Below are 18,884 nucleotides of genomic sequence, written 5' to 3' on the forward strand. Positions count from 1 at the left end.
GAGCCCGGTAGGACCATGTGAGGGTTAGAGAGAGGTATCTGGCTGTGTGGGAGCCCAGTAGGACCATGTGAGGGTTAGAGAGAGGTATCTGGCTGTGTGGGAGCCCAGTGGGACCATGTGAGGGTTAGAGAGAGGTATCTGGCTGTGTGGGAGCCCAGTAGGACCATGTGAGGGTTAGAGAGAGGTATCTGGCTGTGTGGGAGCCCAGTAGGACCATGTGAGGGTTAGAGAGAGGTATCTGGCTGTGTGGGAGCCCAGTAGGACCATGTGAGGGTTAGAGAGAGGTATCTGGCTGTGTGAGAGCCCAGTAGGACCATGTGAGGGTTAGAGAGAGGTATCTGGCTGTAGGGGAGCCCAGTAGGACCATGTGAGGGTTAGAGAGAGGTATCTGGCTGTAGGGGAGCCCGGTAGGACCATGTGAGGGTTAGAGAGAGGTATCTGGCTGTGTGGGAGCCCGGTAGGACCATGTGAGGGTTAGAGAGAGGTATCTGGCTGTGTGGGAGCCCAGTAGGACCATGTGAGGGTTAGAGAGAGGTATCTGGCTGTGTGGGAGCCCAGTAGGACCATGTGAGGGTTAGAGAGAAGTATCTGGCTGTGTGGGAGCCCAGTAGGACCATGTGAGGGTTAGAGAGGTATCTGGCTGTGTGGGAGCCCAGTAGGACCATGTGAGTGTAAGAGAGAGGTATCTGGCTGTGTGGGAGCCCAGTAGGACCATGTGAGTGTAAGAGAGAGGTATCTGGCTGTGTGGGAGCCCAGTAGGACCACGTGAGGGTTAGAGAGAGGTATCTGGCTGTGTGGGAGCCCAGTAGGACCATGTGAGGGTTAGAGAGAGAGGTATCTGGCTGTGTGGGAGCCCAGTAGGACCATGTGAGGGTTAGAGAGAGGTATCTGGCTGTAGGGGAGCCCAGTAGGACCATGTGAGGGTCAGAGAGAGGTATCTGCCTGTGTGGGAGCCCAGTAGGACCATGTGAGGGTTAGAGAGAGGTATCTGGCTGTAGGGGAGCCCAGTAGGACCATGTGAGGGTTAGAGAGGTATATGGCTGTAGGGGAGCCCAGTAGGACCATGTGAGGGTTAGAGAGAGGTATCTGGCTGTAGGGGAGCCCAGTAGGACCATGTGAGGGTTAGAGAGAGGTATCTGGCTGTGTGGGAGCCCAGTAGGACCATGTGAGGGTTAGAGAGAGGTTTCTGGCTGTAGGGGAGCCCAGTAGAACCATGTGAGGGTCAGAGAGAGGTATCTGGCTGTAGGGGAGCCCAGTAGGACCATGTGAGGGTTAGAGAGAGGTATCTGGCTGTGTGGGAGCCCAGTAGGACCATGTGAGGGTTAGAGAGAGGTATCTGGCTGTAGGGGAGCCCAGTAGGACCATGTGAGGGTCAGAGAGAGGTATCTGCCTGTGTGGGAGCCCAGTAGGACCATGTGAGGGTTAGAGAGAGGTATCTGGCTGTAGGGGAGCCCAGTAGGACCATGTGAGGGTTAGAGAGAGGTATCTGGCTGTAGGGGAGCCCAGTAGGACCATGTGAGGGTTAGAGAGAGGTATCTGGCTGTGTGGGAGCCCAGTAGGACCATGTGAGGGTCAGAGAGAGGTATCTGGCTGTAGGGGAGCCCAGTAGGACCATGTGATTTTTGGAATGGACAAGGGACTGAAGTCCCAAATGTATTTAGGCATATTTAGTACTATTTTAGGAAGTATGCCAGGGAAGTGTGTTCATTGTATACTTGCAAGATCAATATTGATATGTTGGCACCATATCTCCATCAGCCCAGAGCTACTGCTGCATCCCCATGGTAGCTCTGAGACGGCCATGTCAGTTTGGTGCCAACATGATGCCCTGAATGCCCAATTCATCCTCGATACTTTGTGACAGCTCTGAAAACATTGAATAGTTTGTGGTGGGTTAGGTATTGCCTGAATAAATCCACCTGCACTCCCTGTACTCCTATTCTCTGCCCTTATTTACAGACAGACTGTCCTCCTTTATCTCATCCCGCCATCTCCCTCGGTCTCGTGTCTCTCTCTCCGTTGTATGGCAAGGCTGAGCTGCACTCCAACACGGTCACAAAAGAACGGTGACTCATACACTTAGAGGCTCCATCTCTCTTTCCCCTTTCTTTCTCTCTCCCTATCTTACACAAACAGCCTGGCTTTGGATTCTCTCTGAATTTAAAACAGTAGCTACATCAACAGGTATGCATTTACACCTATAGGAGACTTACATTTCCCACTAACACATGGATCCACTTTCTAACATATGTCGACACAAAAACACTCCCTTATCTCCCACAAAACAGCTTCCGACACATGAAACGTCTTGAATTTCAAAACAGCAGCTACATAAACTGGTAGCTGTGCATTAGTCTATAGACTGGCACTTCCTACTATCGGAACCCATTAAAAACATGCATGGGCATTCTGTAGTTAACACAAAATGCTTTAACAAACTATTACTAGCTACGGTTACATTTTACATTTAAAATAAGGACAGACGCTCTTATCCAGGCCAACTTACTGTCAGTACATTCAACTAAGGTAGGTAAAACATTTAAACAATTCAGAAGGCACAAATACACAATACTTTTAAAATGTGATTTTATTGTCATTATAAAATTACATTGCCACATGATTCCCTGTCTGAAACCCATTGTAAATCATCATTGCAAATAGGAATTTGTTAACTGACTTGCCTAGTTAAATAAACAAATTCAGGGAAGAGGGCACCATGACTGGACCGTAGTTCAGTAGTTATTTATCAGACCTCCTACCCCTAATGCTGGATTACAAAAGGAATAAAACACCAGAGTCCCTGAAAAACCTCAACACTACTCAAAATATCTTCCAATTTCAGGTGCAGTTCCAATAATCCACACTAGACCACTAAGAAGCTCTGTCCCATTGCTCAGATCACTTCATCCCACTTTGAACAGAACACTATATAGGGCAGATGAGATGGAGGATTGAAAAGAAGATTGAGTATGACTTGATCTAATCCATCCTCACCATGAACGCTGCAGACCGGAGGCACTGGTGCTCTCTCCTAGAAGCCTTACGTTACTCCAGACATGACATGAACGCTGCAGACCGGAGGCACTGGTGCTATCTCCTAGAAGCCTTATGTTACTCCAGACACAAAGAGGATTGGGTAAGTAGGTAAGTAATATATTGGGCATGAATTCTAAGTGGCATGCCAGCGTGGATATTGGAACACAGCCTATGTATTGCTACTACTTGGGAGTGAAGCAAAGTATTTGGGAATGCACACTAGCAAGTAGTATGTTGGTATGAAGGTTGGAACGTACCTTGTTAAAAGCAAAGGGCTAAAGTCTGGTTACAAGAACACACATTTATAGTCTGAAGCTAAACTCTACTAGTTGCAGTTTCTTCCCTCTTGTTGCAGACAAACACATGAGTACTCTTTGGAAAGTAGGTATTTCAGAGGCGGAAATTGGGGAGAAATTATCTGCCATGTGGTATAGTACTGCATTTAGTGTGTGTGTGTGTGTGTGTGTATAGGAATGGTAGCTAGGTCCATTTTTTTGTGTGTATTTCTCAAAAAAAGTCACATGCATCTTAAAGTAGTTCACATTTTTATGCATTGCAGCTCAAAAACAAACGGACACTATTTTTTGCCCTGTGTTCGTTTTAACTAAGTTGAATCATCAGCCTCATATACCATCACGTTGCACCCTTTAAACACATTCATGTTAGCACATCCACACAAGTGCTAAAACGGCACAGACTTCTCCATAGGTTAGTTGCTCAACACAAGAAAGCCTGGGCGAGAGAGAGCAAGACAGAGAGATGGTCTGAAACAGTTCCGGGAATAGAACACAGAACTAGAATTCTAAAGGAACTCTGGATGGAACTGGAATTTTGGTTAGAATCATTTTCAGATTGTTTCCCTTCCTCTTTATATGAATGTCAAGGTTACTTATTTTTGTTCCCTGACAAGATCCTACTATAGGTTCAACAAAGCTCACCAACGCAGACAATCAATGTGTTCCCTTAAAAACAGCAAACGTATTAAATTACTATTATGAATAATAATCTCATAACATGTGGTCCATATACAAAACATTTTAAAACAGCCATTTATTTCAAAGCAAATTCATGTCCCCCAAATGGCACGCTATTCCCTATGTAGTGCCCTACTTTTGACCAGAGCCCATATGCACTATATATAGGGAATAGGTTGCCATTTGGCAACGCAACCCTAGTCTGATCAAAAGTAATCTGGTCAGTGATGTTTTGATGTTTAATTGCATCCCCAGCTATAAAAAGGCTTGAGATGTGTTCTGACCTGCCTCTTTTGAGGGAAATGTCAAAGGTCAAATCAGACCTGGGTTCTAAAACGATTCAAAATACTTAAAAGTCGAGCTTGATTAAGCTTCCTGGCAGGCCAAAGCAAACGCGGGAAGTACTTGAAGGATTTTCAGATACTATTTGAACCCAAATCTGGGTTACATTACAGTAGTAATAGATAAATCTTCCAGCCAAAAGTGGAATTATTTTCACAGAGCTAATATACATTACGGTTGCAATATTCCGGTAACTTCCCAAAAATTCCCAGGTTATCCTAAAATAGTTGTATAACCCCAGGAATCAGACAGGATTTAACAACAAATCCAAAATCCACCATACAGGATTTCTGGAAAACTTGAGAATTTGGGGAAAGTTCATTTTGCAACCTTAAACCATCATGATAATATACAATTAATGTCAGCAATGCTTTGAATTCAGTAGTACCAGAACATCAAAGGTGTGAATCTCATTGGACCCCCCCCCCCGCTTAACCCAAACCCCTCCATTTACCCCCTCCCCATACACACCCACATCACAAACCCCCTTTCCTCCCCCCTGCACCTGGAACCCAAAGAGTCTTTGACTGTAGAATGATAAAGTGTTGTGAGCAGAGTACCCTGCTGTCACTATGCCAGACCCATCTCCTCTAGAACACTCCTGGGAGATTCATCCTCCTGTAGGGGGAGATAGAGAGAAGGGGAACAGCATAGCATTACATATTACAAGTCTAGAATGTACATTATTACATTATGAGGGTCTATGACCTCATCCCCTCTTGTAATTCAGCAGTATCTCTGTGGGGAACAGATGCTCTGACAGGATAATGAGTACCACCACCGTACAACACAAAAAACATAGATCATTCATTCTAAGGTAGAGTCCTAGCAAGTATGGTAGGGAGAACTCCAAAATACACCGATTGAGGTCGAGTGAGACCCAAACGTTGGTTAAAAACAGCCATTCAATAGTTTGAAGTATGAATAACACTGGTTAGCTGGAGTTTCACATAATTTTTAATAAGAGAGATCACTTCTTCCTCCTGTGGTGTGTGTGTGTGTGTGTGTGTGTACCTCCTGCAGTAGGTCGGCCTGTTCGATGGCCTTAAGTACACTCTTCTTGGACGTGTCCTGGATCTCTCCACCAATCAGAAACTCATCCAGTATAAAGTAGGCCTTCTCAAAGTTAAAGATGATGTCCAGCTCACAAACCTGCCAGGGCGCACGCACACACGCAGGGAGGAATCAGAATCACCTTTATTTACTAAGTCCACTTACAATAAAAACAGAATTTGAGGGGAGAGAGGGTTTAAGAGAGGGATGGTGACCATACAGTCCATTCAGAAAGTTCAGACCCCTTCACTCTTTCCCACATTTTTGTTGAGTTACAGCCTTATTCTAAAATTGATTAAATAAATAAAAATCCTCAGCAATCTACTCACAATACCCCATAATGACATCACAATACCCCATAATGACATCACAATACCCCATAATGACATCACAATACCCCATAATGATAAAGCAAAAACAGATTTAGAAATGTTTGCAAATTTATTACGAATAAAAAACAGAAATACCTTATTTACATACATATTCAGACCCTTTGCTATGAGACTCGAAATTGAGCTCAGGTGCAACCTGTTTTCATTGATCATCCTTGAGATGTTTCTACAACTTGAAGTCCAATTAAACTGATTGGACATGAGTTGGAAAGGCACACACCTGTCTATATAAATTCCCACAGTTGACAGTGCATGTCAGAGCAAAAACCAAGCCATGAGGTCGAAGAAATTGTCCGTAGAGCTCCGAGACGGGATTATGTCGAGGCACAGATCTGGGGAAGGGTACCAACAAATGGTCTGCAACATTGAAGGTTCCCAGGAACACAGTGGCCTCACTCATTCTTAAATGGAAGAAGTTTGGAACCTTCCCAGAGCTGGCCACTCGGCCAAACTGAGCAATCGGGGGAGAATGGCAATGGTCAGGGAGGTCACTGACAGAGCTCTAGAGTTCCTCTGTGGAGATGGGAGAACCTTCCAGAAGGACAACCATCTCTGCAGCACTCCACCAATCAGTTCTTTATGGTAGAGTGGCCAGATGGAAGCCACTCGACAGTAAAAGGCTTGGAGTTTGTCAAAAGGCATCTAAATTACTCTCAGACCATGAAAAACAAGATTCTCAGGTCTGATGAAACCAAGATTGAACTCTTTGTCCTGAATGTCAAGCGTCACGTCTGGAGGAAATCTGGCACCATCCCTACAGTGAAGAATGGTGGTGGCAGCATCATGATGTGGGGATGTTTTTCAGCAGCAGGTACTGGGAGCCTAGTCAGGATCGAGGCAAAGAAACAGAGCAAAGTGCAGAGTTCCTTGATAAAAACCTGCCCAGATCACTCAGGAACTCAGACGAAGGTGAAGGTTCACCTTCAAAACAGGACAACGACCCTAAGCACACAGCCAAGACAACGCAGGAGTGGCATCAGGACAAGTCTCTGAATGTCCTTGAGTGGGCCTACCAGAGCCCGGACTTGAACTCGATCGAACAGCTCTGGACACACCTGAAAATAGCTGAGCAGTGACGCTCCCCATCCAACCTGGTAGAGCTTGAGAGGATCTGCAGAGAAGAATGGGGCTCGCCAAGTACAGTGTGTTCCAAACTTGTAGCGTCATACGCAAGAAGACTCAAGTCTGTAATCACTGCAAAAGGTGCTTCAACAAAGTACTGAGTAAAGGGTCTGGATACTTATATAAATGTGATATTTCCAAATTTTTTTGTGGAATAAATTGCAAAAAATTTGAGAAACCTGTTTTGATTTATCATTATGTGGTATTATTTGTAATAGGAGAGGGGCACAGAGCGAGGAGAGGTGCACAGAGCCAAGAGAGGGGCACAGAGCCAAGAGAGGGGCACAGAGCCAAGAGAGACATTTGGCCACAGGAGTGAACAAAAAAAGCGATAGAGTTGGCTGCAGGAGAGGGGGATGAGAGAGAGTTGGCAATAGAATAAAAGATGGTGAAGGAGAGTGAGGGATGAGAAAGAGAAGAAAGAATAGGAAAATAGAGAGTGAAAATATACAGTAGGAGTGAGAGAGCAAAAGAGAGGGTGGAGAAACAGCGTGAGGGTTGAGAGAGAGAGCTGGAGTGACTCACACTGCCGAAGTACTTATCCAGCAGCTCTACGAAGCGGTGGATGACCTCCAGAGTAATGAGCTCGTTGTCCTGCTCTTCCACCGCACAGCAGAAATACAGACTGGCATACCTGACACACACACCTGTTGTGTTATTGAAGATCAACACACCCACACTTTAATCGTTGAGGTTAACTAAGGTGTTCCGCAGGAGGGAATAACCGGGGAATCTAGAACCCTCCAACCAGGACTTCTGGAAAACCTGGGAATTCAGGGAAAGTTAACAGAATTTTGCAAACCTAGGTTTAGCTGAGAATAAAAGGTCCTGGGGGAATCTCTGGCGCGCCAGTCCAGTCCGTAACCCAGGAAAACTAAGAACTACTGAAAGAGAATCTTGATATGCTGCTGTTAACAATGCCAATCTATGCAGTGTAGCAGCTAAATCCTCAGCCTTTCTACCAAAGCAGTGGCGGGTGGCTCTTTGTTATTGTTTGAATGCAGATTGCCTCTTTGATGACTCAAGTCTATGCAGTGTAGTCAGACAATTCAAAGGGTGTGATATTCAAAATGGCATGTGCCAGTCTTATACACCATAGTGTGTGCATCTGTGTGTTAGAGAATTAGAGAGGTCAGCTCGTTGGCTCCCTCCCCTGGCCAGAAACAGGTACTGCACGACTGCAGCGCACAATGATTAGACGCTTCGACAGAATCACTGAGCGTCAAAGCATCACACACCAAGGATACTGACGGCCGAGAGATATTTAGTACATCTGTCTATTGTCGGCAGTAAATGTTTTGTTCACGCAAATAATTTGCCGTCTGCCTAGATAGCTTAAGAAAGCAACGCTGTTTGGCTTATGCCCACTTCTAAATATGTAGTTAGCTAATGTTGGCTAACTAGCAGGCTGCGCTAATGTTGATAGCTAGCTAAAATGTGTAGTAAGTCCTTGTTGTGGCCATCTGGCTCGTATCAACATTATCATTAAATCAAAGGATTTGTTCTTGCAAGTGCACATTATCAAACCTAACAAACAAAAAAGGTTTGTGCGCAAAACTCCTAAGCTAAATGTAAAAGAGTAAAGACTTGCTTTAGAAAAACAATTAAGCAGCATACTATCATTTATTTAAATTAGTCCGGGCTCTCCAATTGGCTCAGTTAAATTGTCGACCACTGACAGGCACGTTCTTTGTTCTAGTAAAAGAAGGAACGGCCTACTACTGTGATAAGTACCTATTGAACCGTCTAACCTCTAAGCTACTGTGGGATCCTATGGGCAGCTTTAACCCAGAGTGCTGTGTGTGGATGCCTTCTGCATGACTGGTGGAATGAGTGTTATAACAGAATCAAAGAGTATCCGCTGTATTGAAACACACTGTACAATCTAAAACGCTGTCTGCTGTGAGACATCAGTGTTGGGAGAAAACAATACACATGCCTGAAAGACAGCCTGGAGCCTGGGCGATTCACTGTGATCACACACACAGTCATATCACGAGGATATCCACCCCCCCTCCCCTGGAACCACGTTTTAAGGGCAATTATTAACGTCCCCCCTGGAAACACATTTGAATGGCAATTATTACCAGTAAAGTGGGGCCAGATGTTTTGATGGGGGGGAATGATTAGAACGTAACACCAAACACTGAGTCACTGGTTGACTCATCATTCCAACCATGACAACTCATTTTCGGAGACAGTTGCCATTTCAGAAGCTCATTCCACAATTAACACTTTCCAGAAGCCCCCTAGAGAAAGTGAGTACGCATCATTTCAGATACTAATGCACATATAGCTCACAGATAGCAGCCCATGGAGCACATGCTCAAGTGTGTGTGTGAACATTGCATAGCGCCTACCTGCTGTTCCACACAACCATGAAAACATAGGTATACAACAAACAGCCTGTCCCTTTAGGGGAGTGTAGGATGTGGTACTGTACATGTAGGAGGTGATTATGTCATGAATATTATGAATGTATATCTACTGTGTGTGTGTTGAGACAGAGAGACAGAGATATTCCAGTACCTCTTGTAGACGATCTTGAGGTCCCTCCACTCCAGGAAGCTGCTCATTTTGGGTTTGCGGGCCAGGACCACCTGCATCAGTTCCCTGACCATCTTTTTCTTGTCCCTCTCAGCCGTGGCAGTGTACCACTTCTGGAGACGCAGCTTCCCCTGCCGACTGAACAGCAGCATGAAACGCATCTATACAGGGGGAGGAGATAGCAAGACACTGAAATATATTGGTTGTCCAAGACTAGGTTTAATCTGTGTCTGGGAAACCAGGGAGCATGGAGGAGGAAGCAGGGGGTATGATAGACAGAGGCTACCAGAAGGGAGATCTAGGCATAATAAAGATAAATATTCAGTTGTTGGATCAATACTGGACACACGCACCACACACAGTGAGTCTGATACATTAACAGCCTGCACTGGGATGATGGTAGAGCGCAGTGGGAGGGAGGAAGAAATGAGGGAGAGAGAGAGAGGAAGACAGACAGAGAGCAAGGTGGGCGGGAGAGAGAGGAAGAAATGAGGGAGAGAGAGAGGAAGACAGACAGACAGAGCAAGGTGGGCGGGAGAGGGAGGAAGAAATGAGGGAGAGAGAGAGGAAGACAGACAGAGAGCAAGGTGGGCGGGAGAGAGAGGAAGAAATGAGGGAGAGAGCAAGGTGGGAGGGAGAGAGCAGAAGACAGATGAGGAAAACCGATGGAGGAAGAGAGAGAGGAAGACAGACAGAGCACTTACCTCATGACTCTCAAGTGCATTCTTTTTTCAAAACATTTTCACAGGAGTCTACTGCAGGTATTTCTAAACTGGAGTAATGCTGTCAAGGGTACGCCGAATACAAATGTGATTTAAAAAAAAATCTGTTTAAGAAATCATATATTTATTTATTTTTCCCCTTCCCATTTTCAAACAGTACATTTATATTTTCCAATGGGGCTATACATTTGGGTGAGGTCCCCCCCTCGCCTGAATAGCCTCGTTTCACTGCCAAAAATGTAATTAAACCATCTAGTGTTGAGCTAAATAAAAACAATGTCAAATACAGGAAGCCTAGTCAAATAATGAACACCCAATCACATGAACCGTTACTCATTCAATCACATGAACCGTTACTCTCTCACGGGAAACCTTCACTCTTGTACAGACATTTAGAAATGAAACATGACAATTTGAAAAATAAGCCACGGGAGTTTGAGCGGGAATAAAGACTATTCTTTATTCAAGACATGTATAAAAGCAACAGATACCATTAATAAGAAGGGGCTAGAAGAGTCTTAGCTACTGAGTGGCTTGGACAGGCAAGCCCCATACTATTGTAGAGGAATTAATTATTGCTGCGGATATGGCTGGGACAATGTTGGGGGGGGAAATAGTCCCCCCCCCCCCCCCAAATAAAACTAAACTATACAAACTATGTCTTCATCAAACACTGTTTCACGACGTACAGCGACATGGCAGGAGATGTTTTTAAACAATTACTGCTTCACATACAAGCCAGTGAATTCTATGCGTTACAGCTGGATGAGTCAACAGGGCCTGGCATATGTCCGTTATGTTCATGGTGGGTCAATTAAGGAAGACATCCTCTTCTGCAAACCACTGGAAACCAGGACAACAGGAGAGGATATTTTTAAAGTAGTGGAGAGCTTTGTGACATCAAGTGGACTTTGGTCAAGATGTGTTGGTATCTGTACTGATGGCTCAAAAGCCATGAAAGGGAGACATAGTGGAGTGGTAACACTCGTGCAAGCAGTTGCTCCCGAAGCCACTTGGGTACACTGCAGCATCTACCGAGAGGCTCTTGCTGCCAAGGGAATGCCTGAAAGCTTGAAAGATGTTTTGGACACTACAGTGAAAATTGTTAACTTTGTTAAAGCAAGGCCTCTGAACTCTCGTGTATTTTCTGTATTATGCAATGATATGGGCAGCGAACATGTAACGCTTTTACAAGATACAGAAGTGCACTTGTTATCAAGGGGCAAAGTATTGATGTTTTTTTAAATTGAGAGACGAGCTTAAAGTTCTTTAGTGACCATCATTTTCACTTGTCATCATGCAAGCAGTCAGACGAGTTTCTCACACGACTGGCCTAGGACATCCACTTTGTGCATGACAAGTCATTTTTCCAAAAACTGTTTACAGACAGATTATTTCAATATCACAATTTCAGTGGGTCAGAAGTTTACATACACTAAGTATGTAAACAGCTTGGAAAAATCCAGAAAATTATGCCATGGCTTCAGAAGCTTCTGATAAATGATGTCAATTGGAGGTGTACCTGTGGATGTATTTCAAGGCCTACCTTCAAACTCAGTGCCTCTTTGCTTGACATCATGAGAAAATCAAAAGAAATCAGCCAAGACCTCAGAAAAAAAAATAAACATTGTAGACCTCCACAAGACTGGTTCATGCTTGGGAGCTATTTCTAAATGCCTGAAGTTACCACGTTCATCTGTACAAACAATAGTAGCAAGTATAAACACCATGGGACCACGCAGCCGTCATACCGCTCAGGAAGAAGACGCGTTCTGTCTCCTAGAGATGAACGTACTTTGGTGCGAAAAGTGCAAATCAATCCTAGAACAACAGCAAAGGACCTTGTGAAGAAGCTGGAGGAAACAGGTACAAAAGCATCTATATCCACAGTAAAAAAAAAAGTCCTTTATCGACATAACCTGAATGGCCGCTCAGCAAGGAAGAAGCCAATGCTCCAAAACCGCCATAAAAAAGCCAGACTACGGTTTGCAACTGCACATGGGGATAAATATTGTGCTTTTTCGAGAAATGCCCTCTGGTCTGATGAAACAAAAATAGAACTGTTTGGCCATAATAACCATTGTTATGTTTGGAGGAAATAGGGGGAGGCTTTCAAGCCGAAGAACACCATCCCAACCGTGATGCACAGGGGTGGCGGCATCATGTTGTGGGGGTGCTTTGCTGCAGGGGGGACTGGTGCACTTCACAAAGTAGATGGCTTCATGAGGAAGGAAAATTATGTGGATATATTGAAGCAACATCTCAAGACATCAGTCAGGAAGTTAAAGCTTGGTTGCAAATGGGTCTTCCAAATGGACAACGACCCCAAGCATACTTCCAAAGTTGTGGCAACAAAGGACAACAAAGTCAAGGTATTGGAGTGGCCATCACAAAGCCCTGACCTCAATCCTATAGAAGATTTGTGGGCAGAACTGAAAAAGTATGTGTGAGCAAAGAGGCCTACAAACCTTTTGCTAAGGTGTATGTAAACTTCAACTGTATGTGAGAGTGGATTCTCAGCCCTCATTAGCATGAAAACTAAACACAGGCACAGACTGTGTGGAAAATGATTTAAGACACTCTCCAATACAACATTGCAGTTATGTGCATCCTTTCAAGCACACCCTTCTCATTAAGCTGTGGTGAGTTATTCACAATTTTTGACGAACAAATAAGGTTTTATATGTAAGATGGCTAAATAAAGTAGAGGTCGGCCGATTAATTGGAATGGCCGGTTTCAATATTTCATAACAATCGGAAATTGGTATTATTGGACACCGATTTTTTTTACACCTTTATTTAACTGGGCAAGTCAGTTAAGAACACATTATTTTCAATGACGGCCTAGGAACGGTGGGTTAACTGCCTCGTTCAGGATCGACAGATTTGAACCGTGTCAGCCCGGGGGATCCCTTGTGTTTCTGGTTTGAGCCCAGGGAGGACGGAAGCTATACTGTTACTGGCAATAATAAAGTGCCTATAAGAACATCCAATAGTTAAAGGTTAATGAAATACAAATGGTATAGACTAGAGGTCGACCGATTCTGATTTTTCAACGCCGATACCGATTATTGGAGGACAAAAAAAAGCAGATGCCGATTTAAAATATAAAAAAACGTATATACACACACACACTTTTGTAATAATGACAATTGCAACAATACTGAATGAACAATGTAACACTTATTTTAACTTAATATAATACATAAATAAAATCAATTTAGTCTCAAATAACATGAGAACATATGTTAAAACGAACCACCAGCCTTCATGGGTCTTCAATATTCCCAGTTAAGAAGTTTTAGAACACAAACACAGCTCTGAAGTGACAATGATACTGAAGAGTCTGCTTAGGAGACAAATACTGTCAACTGTTTGAATAAAAATAGAGTTTGAGTTACCTGTGATGAATGTTGAAAACAAAAACTGTAATTACTATATGCAGGAAATCCTATTTTAATAAATGGACATGGTAAGAATTGACTACCAAAGTGCGAGTCATAATTCCCATGACACCTTCTAGCAAAATCTGAAAAGCGGTTCCTTTATTCATTTATTCCATAGGATATTTTTAGATTCACTTAAAATAAGGTCTGTGTTTCGTGTAGGCTTACACCAGCTGGCCAATTTTATAACTGTGTAGATATCCATAGGACAAGGTAACTCTGATCAATATTGGCTAAATATAAGCGAAGCTCATTTATATAAAAATATTTTGACAAACGTTACCTTATCCTAGTGAGATTTACATGGGTCTCAAAACGCCGAGGTGGTTTAAGCCTGCACGAAACACAGACCTTATTTGAAGTAGATCAAGACATTCTCTATGGAAGACATGAACGGTAAAATAACGAAGGAATCCCTTTCAAGTTCAGCCGCAAGTTATTACAGGAATTATAACGCGTCGACTATTTCTCTCTAAACCATATACCTTCGACTATTATGAGCCTGCTGCTGCCTACCACCCCTCAGTCAGACTGCTCTATCAAATCATAGACTTAACTATAATAAAACACACAGAAATACGAGCCTTAGGTCAAATCCGGAAACGATCACCTCGAAAACAAAACGTTTATTCCGTTCCGTATTTTATCTAACGGGTGGCATCCATAAGTCTAAATATTCTTGTTACATTGCACAACCTTCAATGTTGTGTCATAATTACGTAAAATTCTGGCAAAATAGTTTGCAAAGAGCCAGGCGGCCCAAACTGTTGCATATACACCGACTCTGCGTGCAATGAACGCAAGAGGTGACAATTTCACCTGGTTAATATTTCCTGCTAACCTGGATTTCTTTTAGCTAAATATGCAGGTTTAAAAATATATACTTCTGTGTATTGATTTTAAGAAAGGCATTGATGTTTATGGTTAAGTACACATTAGAGCAATCAATGACAGTCGTTGATTGATTTTTTTATTTTTTATAAGATAAGTTTAATGCTAGCTAGCAACTTACCGTGGCTTCTACTGCATTCCCGTAATAGGCAGGCTCCTCGTGGAGTGCAATGTAATGTAATCAGGTAGTTAGAGTGTTGGACTAGTTAACTGTAAGGTTGCAACGTTGGATTCCCCGAGCTGACAAGGAAAAAATCTGTCGTTCTGCTCCTGGACGAGGCAGAACGTTCCTAGGCAGTCATTGAAAATAAGAATGTGTTCTTAACTGACTTGCCTAGGTAAATAAAGTAAAAAAATAAAAAATAATGTTTATTTGTATTTATTTTTACAAATCGGCACCCAAAAATACCAATTTCCGATTGTTATGAAAACTTGAAAATCGGCGGCCCTAATTAAATCGGCCATTCCGATTAATCGGTTGACCTCTAGTATAGAGGGAAATAGTCCTATAATTCCTATAATAACAACAACCTAAAACTTCTTACCTGGGTATATTGAAGACTCATGTTAAAAGGAACCACCAGCTTTCATATGTTAAAAATGAGCCTTCTTACATGGCACATATTGCACTTTTACTTTCTTCTCCAACACTTTGTTTTTGCATTATTTAAACCAAATTGAACATGTTTCATTATTTATTTGAGGCTAAATTGATTTTATTGATGTATTATATTAAATTAAAATAAGTGTTCATTCAGTAATGTTGTAATTGTCATTATTACAAAAAAATTAATAAATAGGCCTATTAATCAGTATCGGCTTTTTTGGTCCTCCAATAATCGGTATCGGCGTTGAAAAATTATAATCTGTCGACCTCTAAAATAAAGAGCAAAATTATTGATTATTATTATTTGTGCCCTGGTCCTATAAGAGCTCTTTGTCACTTCCCACGAGCCGGGTTGTGACAAAAACTCACTCATTCTTATGTTTAATAAAAATGTATCGATTAGTGTGTGTGGCAGGCTTACAAAGATGGCAAAAAAACAACATTTGAGAGTGCGCTAACCCTGGTGCTAGAAGGGGTACACAGCTGGAGGTTGAATGTTTGAAGGGGTACGGGACTATAAAAAGGTTGGGAACCACTGGTCTACTGTATGCCCACAGTGTTAATATTGAGGAGGAACACCTGTCCAGTAGCAGAGATTGCTATAGAACACTGGAACTCCCTGGCACCATGTGGCCTGATGGAGCGTCAATCTCCTCGATACTAATGTAGCACAAACATTAACCCCGGTAGCATATGGCCCAACTCACAACAACCATTCTCATTAACTCTGGCCCAGATCCCATTCTCAACTCTAATACAGCCTGCCTACAACATTATATGTGAAAGTCACCTTCTAAAATTACCCCATAAACATATGTGCGTAGTGCATAATGCCTGCCTACCTGTGTGTGTGTGTGCGTGTGTGTGTGTGAGTGGGTGAGAAAAAGAGAGAGAAAACAAGAAAGAACAGTGAAGATGTGAGAACTAAACAGTGTGTCCTCAGAGACACTACAGAGCGAGAGAGGCATGTGATGCGGTAGAAGCGGCCATGTTGTGTACAAGAATAGAATTCTCTTTGGGAGTATTCTTAGTCTCATCTGTGTCAGATCCTAAAATATGATATGATGTTGCAGCAGCAGTCTTAAGTCTGTCAATGGACCCACAGTATTGTAGCCTGGGCCCAGATCTCCTATGGTCGTGACAATGACCATATATGAGTTGGCAAGACAGCGCAAACAGATTGGGAACCAGGCTAACATTCAATTTAGCCAACAGACTTGACAGAGCTCTTCTGTGTACAATATGTCCATGTAAAACACAAGTAGAACTCAGACTCATCACTCTTCAAGAAGCAATGACCAGACAACCATAAATATTAGTTAGTTTAGTAATAAAATATTATTGACAGCAACTGTAAAAGTTCAACTGAGGCTAAAGCAAACAATATTAGATTGAAAGCTATACAGAGAACATCAGTAGTTAGTATCATCTCCCCTGTAACTATTCCACAGGTCGTTGTTGTAAATGAGAACATGTCAACTTACCTGGGTTAAAGGGTTAAATAAAAATAAAATAAAAAGTAGTCTGAGTGCCAGTCTGTCTGTGCCATCATGGCAACTCCTTGTCACTTAGTGCCAAACAAGGAGTTGCCATGATGGCACAAACAGACTGGCACTACGGATAGTTAGTTACCACGAAAAACACAGAAGCAAAGCTGAGCTACACATGATGTTAGGGACCAAAGGTTAAATACACAGAACTAGACGAACTGTACAAACTAGAGCTGGGTGATAGACAAAAATCCACTATAAATGAATTATCACGATAATTTGAACATTAAGTTTATCACAATGTGTAAGTCTTTTTTATATTAACCATTAAAACTGTTACTGTTATAGCTATCAATTGTCCCATTGTAGCAAACTTATTTCATTTCAAACTTTACATTTATCTCATAGAGCCCTATAGGTTATTTATCATAACGATATTAGCTAAATGTTCAAGATAAGTGTTTGGTTGTTGTCGATCATTTTTGGTTCATCGTCCCAGCTCTAGTACAAACTACTCACACCAATCAATAATACAGACTACTTGGGCTATGCTAGTTCCACTTTACTTACAGTCAAACCCGCTCAGTGCTTTCTCTCTAGTATAAATCTGACAGAGAGAAGAGACACGGAAGTGGTGTTATGTCCTGTAGTAGGATACTGGTGACATGGAGACAGCATTTCCCAGTTGTATTGGAGTGTACTGATGAAAGGAGTGTTTATAAAGTTGACAAAGGTGGACATGGTCTAACAGTCAACAGTTCATCATTCTGTCCACACTTGTACAATAAAAAGTTATCAGGGCAGCAATACAATAGGTAGTTTGCCTAACTGACTGACAAAGAGGTCCGCAACAGAGAAACTAGTGCCTGAATAGCACATTTAAATCAAAACACATTGTTCATTTGTATCATTGCAGGTATCTAGATAGACTTTTGTCTAATCACTATAGTATCTGGCTAAGCAAATATCAAAGGTTAGTTTGAAGCCTCGAAGCTAACTTGCTAACTAATGCGCATACAGCTTGCTGGCGAAGTTAGAATTTATATTAGATACAATTCGAATGTACAGCCTGTCTATCAGCAAGCAGTTACCTGTATTTTAGCATTAACCACTTTGCATTGCTAACTAGGTAACACAGTTCAACTGTCAGTTGGCCAACCGGCTTGGTTTACACTGCTTCCTGAAACCATACACTTTGCTAGCTAATGAGCTAGCAGGTTAGCTTTAGCTAGTCAACTATTTTTATGGCGATACTATCGCCGACAATACTTACCATTTTATCGGGTTCTCGACGCAAATATTAACGCGTGTCTTCCTATATGAATGACTTGATTTGGTTTTAAACGCAGCAAGCGTCAACACTCCATCTCTGTTTCAGCAGAACAGTACGGCTAACGCGAACAACCCGTTCGGCCAGTCAACTAGCTAGTAGTAGGAAAGAATCCGGTGACTGACGTCAGCACGCTGAACATGCGCATTGCGCATTTTGAGGCAACCGTTTTGTAGCCAGGCCAACTCGCTAGATTTGGTTTATTTTAATGTATTGCAACAATAATAACAATAATACACATCTATACAGGGACAATCCTGTGAATACAATGAAAAAATAAAATACTAAAACACCAGGCGAACCGCCCCCACCACACACACGCACAAAATGAATACCCTTGTCAAACCAAAGGCCTTTGAAAATGGATTTCCTGATCATTTTAAAATATTATTCCAAATCAATGTTTTATGAGGGGAAAAATTGTGCAGAAAAATCTAATTTACTGATGAAACTTAGACAATTTCACAGGTAATTATGGAGGGTCAAAATCACATTTCATTTCAAGTCCACCAAGTTAATTAAACAGACTGTTAGGGATATGATACCGCACAGCGGCAGGATTAGACAGACTTAATTTTAACAATTAATTCTAAAAGCAATTAACGACTCAAAATCAATAGCCTGTAAACCTTCACGATCATAGTCTTTCACTAATTGAGATTTCCGAATAGAATGCTTTTTATTCCTCCAAACAAATCTAAGTATAACAGAATTTACTTTTTAAAAAATGTTATTAGAATAAATAAAAAGGGACTGACTTGGGTAAATGATTCTAGAAAAACCATCAGTCTTGGACAAATGAATACAACCCAAAATGTAGATATTGTCACATCTGCTCCTGCAACACCCTCTGGTGTTCATCCGGTGTCTTCTTGACCTGCAGTTACTCCCCCTGTACACTCTCTCTCTCTCTCTCTCTCTCTCCCCCTCTC

The 18,884-nt window shown here is 42.4% G+C and overlaps 1 protein-coding gene across 3 annotated transcripts; it reads right to left on the minus strand.

Moving 5' to 3' along the window:
- Positions 1-2,569: 2,569 nt before the first annotated feature.
- On the minus strand, positions 2,570-18,093 carry LOC109880447 (AP-1 complex subunit sigma-1A-like). Of its 3 annotated transcripts, none has more exons than XM_020472653.2 (6): positions 17,896-18,092; positions 17,193-17,229; positions 9,449-9,627; positions 7,445-7,553; positions 5,367-5,504; positions 2,570-4,970 (listed from the first exon to the last, which is right to left on the minus strand). In XM_020472653.2, the coding sequence occupies exons 3-6, from the start codon at positions 9,625-9,627 to the stop codon at positions 4,923-4,925; spliced, it is 474 nt and encodes a 157-aa protein (XP_020328242.1). In that variant the 5' UTR covers positions 17,193-17,229; positions 17,896-18,092; the 3' UTR covers positions 2,570-4,922. The 3 variants fall into 3 exon arrangements, with proteins under 3 accessions (XP_020328242.1, XP_031647690.1, XP_020328241.1); XM_031791830.1 differs by having other exon boundaries at positions 17,193-17,322; XM_020472652.2 differs by lacking the exon at positions 17,193-17,229 and having other exon boundaries at positions 17,896-18,093.
- Positions 18,094-18,884: the final 791 nt, after the last annotated feature.

The sequence above is a fragment of the Oncorhynchus kisutch genome, linkage group LG16 (genome assembly GCF_002021735.2).
Source record: "Oncorhynchus kisutch isolate 150728-3 linkage group LG16, Okis_V2, whole genome shotgun sequence".
Lineage (NCBI taxonomy): Eukaryota > Metazoa > Chordata > Actinopteri > Salmoniformes > Salmonidae > Oncorhynchus > Oncorhynchus kisutch.

What these genes read in the sequence shown, in the direction of transcription:
- LOC109880447 (XM_020472652.2), bottom strand. An exon ending in CTCAAGATCGTCTACAAGAG is followed by an intron (nt 7,554 to 9,448) that starts GTACTGGAATAT and finishes TGTGTGTGTCAG; the next exon opens with GTATGCCAGTCTGTATTTCT. An exon ending in TGGATAAGTACTTCGGCAGT is followed by an intron (nt 5,505 to 7,444) that starts GTGAGTCACTCC and finishes GCGCCCTGGCAG; the next exon opens with GTTTGTGAGCTGGACATCAT.